General features: G+C 40.9%; 1 protein-coding gene across 1 annotated transcript in view; it reads right to left on the reverse strand.

Moving 5' to 3' along the window:
- Positions 1-8688: 8688 nt before the first annotated feature.
- DNAJC15 (DnaJ heat shock protein family (Hsp40) member C15) overlaps positions 8689-11588 on the reverse strand; it is a 51051-nt gene continuing 48151 nt past the window's right edge. The window contains exon 6 of the mRNA XM_019525416.1: positions 8689-8954. Coding sequence (XP_019380961.1) covers positions 8884-8954 — 71 coding nt within the window. The 3' untranslated portion in view covers positions 8689-8883. The remainder of the gene's footprint in view (positions 8955-11588) is intronic.

An 11588-nucleotide genomic window follows, 5' to 3' on the forward strand; every position in this document is an offset into this window, starting at 1 on the left:
ACATGTGCTGAAGCACAAAGTAGTGGCACAAATTTGTGCTGCTACTACCTGTACTACTGCAAGTGCATGCCCCTGCTTGCCTGGATGTGGCTGCTTAGCCTGAACACTGAAAGAAGATGCTAAGATAATGCTCCAGTTTAATGTGTCAATAGATAAATGGTGGATGGCAATGGTACCTGCTCCTTTGACCATATTTGAAATGAAAGTAGCTTATTTTGTGAGGGACCTGTTCCTGTGAGCTTGCACTAGGGATGTCCTGGCTACACTTACCAGATATGCCACTTCAGCAGACTCAAGTGGAACTTGGTTTCCGGGTCCTGAATAAGCTTAGAGTGGTTCTGCATGGCCTGGAAGCAGGACTGCAGGAGCCCTTTCAGATTCAGTGAGGGAGGAGAAGGGGAGGGAAATGCCTGATGAGCATAGATGACTCTGGGTATAGGCAGCAGCCAAGAAGAGGCTTTTTAGGCCTAGTTTTAGAACTTGTTAGGCACTTAAGACTCATTTTGGACAGGCACATTCTTATTCAGAACTTGTCCCTAATTGTTGCATTTAGCCCAAAATGCTTGTCACAAACTCACCTGGAAGCAGTACTGTTTTAGGATTTGTGGAGTATCATAAATCAATATTTTTTCCAAATTTGATATATTAATATAGCATTTGGTTTCTGTTTTTAGCTAATGTTAAGCTGTGCTTAATTTTATCGCTTTTATTTTTGTATGAACCATGGTTTTGGGTGTGACTGCAATTCTGTCTCTTTATAAGGTTTGACTGGCAATAGGCCATAGTGTTTGGTTAGATTAAGTGTTCTTCTCCAGACAATACTATTCACACATTCGAGGAGTAAACACTGAGAATTTGTGCCGGAGATGACAGTTTATTAGTCAGCCAAGAGTGTGGGTGCATAAGCCAAGACCTATCTACAAACATATGTGGTTTAAGAAACCTTTAGTTACAAGTATCTTCAGAGATAAGTGTCTGTAACCTTTGAACCAAATAAGATAGAATCTATATCTTGAAAAATGGATAGCTAAGGATATTGGATTAGTGGTCTACATGTCTGAAAGGATGTAACTATTTCCTTGATATAATTGGATCAGGAATTACAACTGACCTGCCAGACAGATCTGGGGGAGGAATACATATCCGGGAGGAGGATATGTATTTGGGGGGAGGAAGTTACGTGATATATGCTTCCTAAGGACTGAAGAATGTAGATGAGCAGATAAAGTTGGGGATGTAAGAATTGCCATGAGAGCAAGTTTTTTTGTCTAAGGACTCATGGGCTTCAGATAACTGCAGCTGGGTGGTGAAAACTGACAAGCTGCTTGCAGGAACTGGTTAGCCAGATGCTGCATTCTAGAAAGTAGTGCAGGGCAAGAATTCAACTGTTTCTTTACAATTATTTTCCATATATTTCTGTCTCTTTCAACATACAGTTATCATTTTAATTATTTCTCTTGTTCATACATCTTTTTGCTATTTCTTGCACCTTGGTGATTGGGCTATGATTTCAGAGCAATTGACAAATACAGGCTGGTCACTCCTTTAAGGAGTATATGGAGGACTTGAATCCAGCTCAGTGGTTTTTAAACTGTGTTCTATGGAACCCAGGGGTTTCGTGCTGTCATCAGGGGCTCTACTGACAGATTGGTGGTAATGGCAGAGTAGGCCAGGGTGCAGTGCACTGTCATTGCTGGGACAGGTCACCTAGCTCCACATCAATCTTTAGGATATGGGTAGGGGGGCCACAGCAGAAAAAGTGATATGAAAGGGTTCTGTGACTTCAGGAAGTTTGAAGACCACTGATTTAGCTCATTAAGAGTTAAATTTGTCACACTAGTGCAGTTAAATAGTAGGAGAAAGTTTTGGGGGAAAAAGACTGGCAAAAATCAGGTATGACAAGTGCTTATTTACATAGTAATTTTTTCAGGAGCTGAACTTCATTTTAATACAAAATTGTAGCATATCTTCAGTGAAAGCTTGACTGAAAAGCTAATAAATGAACAGACCTATGTTCACCAGTTTCTTCTGTAGTCATAGAAATAATCTGTAGATTATTCTTCAATTGAAAGAGTTAGGAAGAGCTAAAGCAATTTTTGTATACTTCCTAAAAAGGAGTATTTTGAATTCCTGAGTCTCATAAGCTGACAGGTAAAGCAACTGCATTGAGAACTGGATTATGAAGTACAGTTATGCAGTTAGCAAGAACATAGGTGAAGTGAAGGCAGGAGTCCCAGTAACATCTGCAGAGCTGTATTCTTAATGAAGTGGGTAGAGTACAGGACCTGGGCTAAGGCACTGCAGAGTGAAAAATCCTAACTGTAAAATCACCATATGAAGATCCCAGCTGAGCATGTAAGCAACTTGCAAATTTTATCCTGTGGTTTAGCACCTGGGTCACAGTCTATTTAATGTCTCTATTGAAATGGTTTCTATGAGCTGTGAACATTGTCAATTGGCAGTTAAATATTATATAAAAACCAGCACAAACACTAGCAAGCTTTCATTTTAAGGCTCTTGTAAAAGGGGGATTCCAACTGTCTCTCCCTCTATTCTAGCTACAGAAAATTCAATGGAGGGAACTGCATTTCACCACTTGATTCTAAAATCCTGAATTGCTGTCAGTAACTTAAAACACTGAGGTCTTTAAACCTCTCTTAGTTGATCAATTTGTCCCCTAAAGCAATTTATACTGCAGTAATTCCCACCGACACCAATGAGGGAAGCGCGAAACAATTACTGGCTGGCCTGCTGCTGAACTCCGCTAACTAGGTGCCCATGACTCCAACATTCTGTTAATTTTAGGCCAATAGCAGCTTTACAAGCAAGATTTCCTCCCTCTAAGCAAAGCTAGGAAAAGAGAAACCTCCACACCGCATGATATTGAAAACAAAGTACTGACCTGACCAGCAGTTCTAAGCCTTGATTCAGAGTCTGCTGGCTCTTAAAACACAACTCAATTATTGCACCAACCCATCAAATCTCAGCTACTCTCATCTTTTTTTTTTTTTAACCCCTTTAGACTTTTCAGAACAGTAGTTCAAATTTAACTGAGATCTTGGAGAGTATAGCATAAAACTTTAAAAAGCAAAAACAAAACCTTTATATAGTTGTATGGAATTTTTATTCCCAGGCAAATTGGCTCTGTTATTCTGCAACAGCTAGCTATACTATCTATATCTGTCTTAACTCTGGCTTTTACTTTATTGTATCACTGGCCATAACCACTGTAATGCACTCCAAAGGCATTATTTATATTACTGCTAGCATATACATGCCTTCCCATTAACTGCCATCTCTTGCTTTTATACATTTTCTAAACACAAAATCTGCTCTATGAGAGAGGTACTGTAACTGGTTAAAAGCTAAGATGTACATATGGCATTAAAAAAGTCAGTCTTATTTGTATATTAACTCCTATAGAAAAAGAGACAGGGAATTGCCACAGTAATATGATAAGGTTATCTTAATCATGTTCAATAAATTTCTAGCTTCCTTACAATATTGGGATGTTAGAAGTAATGTTGATGCTAATAATGATAAACTAGGTTTTTTGGTCTTCCACAATACGTATCACTGGGCATGTCTACATGTGTGCTTTAATGCACAATAGCCTATTTTACTGCACATTAGAGTGTCAGTTCAAAAACCATGCTAATACGCTAACACACAGTGAAATTAGGCTACTGCACATTTAAGCGTTACTAAAAAAAAAAGTGCGCTTTCTGTACTGTGTGTTAGGGCAGCCTAATGCACATTTAGTTGGCACCTCACATTGGAGGTACCAAATTTAATGTGCAGTAGCAGAAGCACTTAATGAACGTGTAGACGCACCCACTATGCATCTCCCTAGTTTTGAAGGAAGTGATACAATTGCAATGGTCAACTCCTGGAGGTCTGTCTTGCCCATAGGCAGCACTGTGGCCAGAGGCTTGGGAATGGATTCTCTGCTGCCCCCCACACGTACAGGCTGTGCAGGCCCATGTCTGCTGCTGTTGCCCTGCCCTGCCTTCTGCTCCTCTGCCAGCATGTCTTGCTCCATGAAACCATGGGTGCTGGTGTTGGCACTGGACGTATTCGTGCTGCTGGCACTAGCCACGTGCTGGAACATGAGGCTGCGGGTCGAGTGGAGGCCCCTGTACACATTCTGCTCCTTACCACTGACCTGCCCAAGGTGGTGTTCAATGAAGCAGAGTGCATGGTGGAGATTGTGTTCTTACCCCCTGCTTGTCTTGTGTCCACTCCTGTGCCTGATGTGTGGCAGCTGGAAGGAGTGGCTTATGGTGTAGATGTTGGCATGCCTCACTGGTATGTACTTAGTGCACACTGCCTACAGTGCCCTCCCATTGGGCATCAATGCCCAGCTGGCTGCAGGGCTTAGTGAAACCTGCCTATGCCAATGCTACATCGCATAAATCAGGATGTGTTGGCTCGTGCACTTGTTTGGCAGCGAATAGGGATGGGTGGCACTGGGAACCAAAGTTCCTAAGGAAGGCAGTGGTTAATCTGCAAAGCAAACTTCCTATGCAACACTTCCCCGGTAGCAGCACCATGCTCTTACCCAAGAGATCATTTGTAGGACACAGATTCCCAAAGGATCTAGGGTTATTTAGTCTGGAGAAGAGAAGAGTACCTGGCTGGACTCATTTGAGTCCCGTTTCTTGTTTTGGGGTTTTGTTGTTCTCCCACCCTGGCGGGGGGTCGGGCTAGAAGATCTACTAGGTCCCTTCCGACCCTAAATCTATGAATCTATAAGACTGAGGGGGTTTTGGGGGGGCAATTATAGAGAGGATGGAGATGAGCTTCTCTCTGTGGCTGTAGGGGACACAACTAGGTGCAATGGCTTCAAGCTTTAGCCAGGGAAACTTTATGTTGGAGATTAAGAGGAACTCTCTGACTCTGAGGGTTGTCAAATATTGGAACAGGCTCCCTAGAGAAATTATAAAATTTCCAAGGATGGATATTCTTCCAGAGTGAGCTGGACAGACACTTGGCTGAGGTGGTTCAATCAGGGATGATCATGCACTGAATAGTGGGTGGGACTAGATGAGGTCCCCTGTAAGGGACCCTTCCAGTCCTATATCTCTATATAGACACAGAAGCTAGCATACATTTTTAAACAAAAACAAACAAAAACAGGACATTCCCAATGAGCTACTGAGTTTAAACAAAACCAAACAAACGGTAATTTTTTAACTAGTTCAACAGCATTTGGGGGCTTGAGGAAGATGCCTGTGAAATCATGGCTTAATGTCAACATTTTTGTTCCCTATATGCTGTAATTATCTGATTTGGAGACTCCAACTGAATTCTAAATCTGTGTGTGTGTGGGGGGGGGGGCAGAGGAGGGACTTGTTTTTGGTATTTTTAAATTTAATTCTGCTAAAGATAACAAGATAGATATTTGTTTTAGAACCAAATAAACTCTTCATGGGTCCTGGATAGTCATGTATTTCTGGATTTTGTTGGTTGACAGCAGCAGTTAAATGACAAAACAGAAGTCTCAGGGTTGCATTGACATCAATGATTGTGCTGATTCACAATCAAAGATGGCTTGGCAATTTACAAACCAAAGCTTTTGTTACTAAGCCAAAAACAGCAATGTTAATTTCATCTCCATTCAAACTGAGAGTTCTGGAGGCTGCAGTGGGCAAGCCAAGTTCAGTCTCCTCTTCTTGCCAATAAAACAGAAAACTCTGTGCAGCCATAGGGGAAAAGCATACAGGAAAAGCCCCCAAAAGAAGAGACATTCTGCTTCTGAAGAGGTTATTCCAAACACAATTATGAGAAAAGCTTCAAAAGCATTGAAGTATTTAACTACACTCATTTTAGGAAGTAATTTAAGTATTGTTGAATACTTTTTGCATTAAACCATCTTTAGATAAAATGCAGAAACAGTTCTGGATGCAGGGACCAGAAAGTTTTCAAGGAAAAATTACCTACGTGCAAATCAAATATAAGAAACTGGTAGCTGAAGTGACAGCCTCAACTAAACCATTTCATTCCACTTCCCTGCTCTTACTTTTCATGTGATTTAATAGACAAAGCATAGGCTTTAATTTTCCTCTACCGTCCATCCCAATATGCAGTTATTGCCAAGTAGGTGCTTAACTTTACACACTTTCGTTGTTGCATACAGAGCTTGCACAGGTCTGGGCATGTAATAATGGGAGATTTCAGTGAATGACCAGGTACCAGACTTGGGTCTCATAGTGAATGAGAGTCATTTGGCTCCAGAAAAGAGAAGAGAAAGTAGAAACAACAGAACTCTGAAGAAAGAGGTAAAAGAAAAGATGGGGAAACTCCTTCCCTTTCACTTGAACAATAAGACCAAATTGCTGTCACCAGAGTAATCTATTTTCTGCCAGACCTGGTGCCTGTGAGGTTCAAATCACTCAAACTAAAATGAATGAAAAAATACAGAAATATTTTGTACTTCTTATAGAACCAAAGGAACTGGAAGTTAGCCTTGTTCTGTTCTTAAATTAACAGTATTAAATGTATTTATGTTTCAATTGATACTTTAAAATGTGAGGTTTTCTTCTTTCTGCACAGCAACAAGAAAAGGCACTCACCTGGGAACAATAGCTAGTCAGCTCGTAAAGTCATTAGAGGGAACATTTTTGCTGCCTACCATGCAGAGCAATTTTGCTTTTGGGCAATCGTCCAGATCACTTACAGAGTCTACCTATAAAAATCAGGGACCCAAAAAAACCCAAAACCTTCACTGATTTTTCTGCTAATGCACACCACTAAATCAGTGAAAAGAATATCTAATCTTAAATGTGCATTAATTGGCTGCTATTCTTTTAAAAGCGAGTGCTTAAAGACTCAAGCATGAAATATAGGCCAATTTCTTTAAAATGCAGCTGATTTTGTAGATCCACTCACATCTTGCTTTTAAATGGCAGAATTCTGTTTGTTAAGTATGTTCATAGCACTTGGCATGAACATACTCTTCAGCGTACTATCAATTCTAGTTTTAACCGTATCTTGGGACTAACAAAGCCAATATATCATACATCTGGGATTGGCAGGAAGAGTGACTAGATGACTTCACGTTGGGAGTTTTAGCCTTAGCCGTGTCGTTTGGGAGGTACGCTGGCAAAAGTTCCACATTCTCTCTCATGGCTGGACTTCTATTACTCATGGTAAGAGCATCTGTTTCAATTGGATTCATGAGATTGTTGGGGGGAAGTCCCATAGTCAGTGACAACTGCAGCTCAGCCAGGACCACAGGCTGTCAGCAACTGTCAGCATCCCAGGCCTGCTGCCCCCTCATTTCCTCACTGCGGGGAAGGTGGCTTGGCATGTTGCCAGTGACTGTGAGCGGGCAGGCTGTACCCTACCAGTACTGCTCTCAGTGACCATCCAGTGTGGAACACATTGGGATGCTGGGGGACCAAGAGACCCATAACAGCTCTGTGGTACACTATAACACCTCTGTGGCTATTACTACAAAATGGAGCACTCCAGAGAATTTCTTGTTTCGCCCAGGAACATTTTTGTAGCACTATAAGGCTGCATACATCTTTGTATGCTCAACTTTTTGTAGTGCTACAAAGGCATGTGATATCTGTCTGTACTCATGCTTGGGAATGTGCGCACAGGAGAATGGAAAGAGGATTTTTTCAAAAGCGTGAAACAGTTGTTGGGAGTTGTTCTGTTTACCAGTACTTTTTTGGAAGAAAAATGTTTGCCGCCTCCCAGTCTCAAAAAAAAAAAAATCAATGAGCTGGAGATTTAGGAACTATTAAGTACTCTGCACTGGATGTGCATTCATTTTGCTGAATACTAATGCACAATGTATTACAAAACCTTACCTACTATGTTTTCCCCACTGTTTTTCTATGGCTAGATCATAGGGATCATCCCATTTCACAGACAGAACCTAAGGGAGCTGACTGTGGTCATAAAGGGACCATAGAACACCCCTTTGTACTTAGTCCTATAATGGATCCACTGCACTAATAAATTGTGAAATTCTGTCACTTGAGAAGAAGTGATGTTGGCTGGTCAGGAGAGTTAACTCAGTTGCTGCCATTGAAGGGAACCTGCAACAGCAATAGTACCATTTATGGTACCTTGGGTGCCACTCTCCTCAATGGCAAACTTATTTGGTTTCCTCAGGGACTGTGGTCCTAGATTTCCCAAAGCTCAGCAGCAAGGCGATAGTTTAAGACTCATCTTATGCAAAAAAAGGTCAGTGTTACAAGTTTGTCCCCAAAAGTTTGTTTACATTGTTAAAAGGTATTTTAACATGGAAAAAAATCTAGATTTAAAAAAACCCATGTAAATCTCTTCAGGAGTGAGGAATGAAGGAAAACTGCATTTGGAGTCACCTTTATATCATTTTGAGCCTGGCAGCAGCTTTGAAATTGCACTTACAAGCAAATCCTAATGCTTACAAGGTAAAGGAATGCAGTGTGTAGCAAGCTTTTTAAGTCTTACCTTATGGATCTGCTGTATTACAAGTGACAGACCTGTACATTATTATTGTTACAAAGTTCCCTGAAATAAATGGAAAACCTATACAAGATTTAAGACAAGTTTTTCAATGCAACACAAAAGTGACAGAAGCCCAGTCCAACTGAACAAACCTGTATTAAACAACTGTTGAATAAGACCTCTCAAGCTTTTTACAGGTCACAATAAATAGAAGGAAAATATGCAAGACAGAGACTGCTATGAAATATTTCAGTTCACTTTTTAAATAGTCTTAAATCTTTAATTATGAAGATAAATAACAGATCATCTGATTCAGTGTAAACGATTGTGTAAAATGAGTGGCTGATAGTTGTCCCAAAATATCTCCACAGGATTTCCTGTAGAAAAGAATATATAAAAGGTTTCATTTTTCCTAATCACAGAAGTCCTTGAGCATCAATTTTTGGTGCTGGTTTCTAGCAAGTCTTTGGCCTCATTTATTTTTGTTGCTAAGTAAGGTGATCCACCTGAAAGAAAAGGGATGGGGGAGAAGATTTATATGTCAGAATGAAAGATGATACCATGCAGTTTAAGGAATCCCTTTAATTACTGGCGATGTCTTTATTAGTTCTCTCCCCCTAAAAATCCTTTAAAAGATTACTTTAATTTTAAAATGTCACTAATATAAATTGAAATACTGGCTGAAGACGTGTGATAAATATACAGACAAAATCATAGTCACTGAAAAATAATGCACAGCAGTAATTTCAAAGAAATGAAGTCTTAATAAAATGTCTTAATTATCTTCTGAAATGATCTTGCACTAGCATCAACCTACATGATTTAGACTTGAGTTGCATTACTGGTAGCCACATGAAGCAAGGCCCTCTATCTGGAACAGTACATTTAATACTAATAGCTAGGATTTTTTTCCTTAAAAAATTATCTGTGAAAAAAACAATTATAAACAAGTTTCTGACACGGAATCATTAAGATCACACACCAAGCCAATCCCGTTCTAGAGACGTGGAAATACCAGCCAAAAACTGTCACATTAAAGCTATTTAAACACGGTATGCCTTCTGACTTCAAGTCTTGAACACTGTCATTGCTTTATGCTCCATCTAACAATTTGATTACAGTTCAGCAGTCTTTTTGTGTTTGTTTTTTTACTCTCCCCTTGAGTGCCAGCCATCTGCCTACAGCCACTGAAAACAACATTAAAAGGTCTATAGTAGTACTTACCACTCCCTAGAACACACCTATATTCTTGTACCTCAAAACATGGTTTCATCAGCAGTATGCTCTAAACAGCCCTGTCCTATGCATTTGTTCTGATGAATGAAAAATTATGAATAAAAAAGTAGAGACACTTATAGGTATCACTTTTAAAGTAAAAGCGTTTTAGAAGACGACAGAGCTGCGGCTTGCAAATCTTAAGAACTTCACTGGGACTTTCAGATCAGAAATTTGAATCGCCACTTACATATTTCCAGATGTAAAACTGTAACAACTGAGTAAAGTCATGGAAGTGTTTTTTCTTTTAATCTTGTTTTCACATATTTAGTAAAATATGTGGGATGGGAATGCCGAGATCAGGGCTGTCAAACTAGCAGCCCGTGAGAGGTTAATGTGCAGCCCCTGGGCTCTCACTGACCACTGCTCCCTCGCATTGCTCTGGCTGCTTCCTCCTCTAGCCACCACTTCCTGCTTTTGCCCCAGGAGGACAGGGCAATGTGGGGAGCTGAGGGTAACTGGGGCCATGCCTGGGGGGTGGTGATTACACTCGCATGGCGCAACAGTGGGCAAGAGTGTTTGTATGTTGGCCCATGCAATATGCAGTTTTCACTGCTGTGGCTCACAGGGGCTTAGAAGTTGCACAGCCCTGGTTCAGAAAGGTAAGTCATATTTTTCTACTTGGCTTGTTAGCAAACTTACTAAAGTTTTTCTCAAAGAGGAAGAGACAAGAGCATTGAACAATAAAAGATGACAGACTGCAAAAACCAAAAGCAGAGACATTTTCATTATGCCTTTGTTTTTTTTAAATGCCAAGAGTGCTTTTAGTCAAAGCAGATTAACATTTTTGAAAGTGTTTTTACAACATGCAATACCTTTAAGTGCAAGATCAATGAGGGCAGCACTCATATAATCACATGACTGAATTATTTAATACTAGTGCAGGTCTGTATTTCTTGATAATATGAGTTCCTCTTTGCGGGAATGTTAAGTATTTATAAAAGAAAAATGATACTTTAGATCTGATATGTCAAATGTATGGCCCACAACCATTGTCTTCTTTTTGGAGTCACAATCCTAAACATCTACTAATAAAAGGCAATCTGTTCTCCCCCCTCCCCCACCCCTGGGCTTAGTTGGCTAACATTGTATTTTCTGTAACCTAGTTGCATTCCCCTCCTTACCTCCCCACCTCTAATGTTATTCCCTTGTTCAGGCTATTTGTATTTCCCTACTGGCTTTGTCATCTTTTTGGATTCACAATCCTAAACATCTACTAATAAAATTTAGTCTGCAGAGATGGTAGAAGGGACAAAAATTAGAGGAGAGGGCTTGTAGCCTAAATTCTGGGACTGGAGCCCCATTGGGCATTCATGTAGGTAGTAGGAAGGGGCAAATGATTGCTGCGTTAAGCACCTGCTTGCCCTTCTGTCACTGGATGTAGCCCAAGAGGAGTCCTGAGGTCCGGAGCATACTCTGGGGCAAGGTGAGTTTAATTTTGATGCTTTAGATGTTGAACTGTTTTCCTTTAAAAAAACAAAACTATTTAAGAAGCACCATGCTGGTTCAGACTAATGGTCTATCTAGCCCAGTTATCCTGTCTCCGACAGTGGCAGAAGGGGATGCCATAGGAGGAGAGCACTGAATCAGATCTCTCTAGAACAGAAGTGCTCAACTTTTTTGCCTGGCAGGCCAGGTGGGCAGTGCCTGGTCAGTCCACAGGTAGGAAGGGGGGTTGACACAACCCAAACCCAGCCCTGTGGAGGTGGGAGAGGAGGGGTGGCCTGGCCCTAACCTGGCCCTACAGAGGAGAGGGGGATGGCCTGACCCTGTAGGGGGAAGGAACACTGCCCAGCCCCAAAACCTGGCTCTGTGGGGGGTGAGAAGGGGGAAGAGGGCTTGACACAGCCCTAAACCAGACCCTT

This window comes from Gavialis gangeticus, unplaced genomic scaffold, assembly GCF_001723915.1.
Source record: "Gavialis gangeticus isolate Ggan-Ray unplaced genomic scaffold, GavGan_comp1, whole genome shotgun sequence".
In the NCBI taxonomy this organism is placed as follows: domain Eukaryota; kingdom Metazoa; phylum Chordata; order Crocodylia; family Gavialidae; genus Gavialis; species Gavialis gangeticus.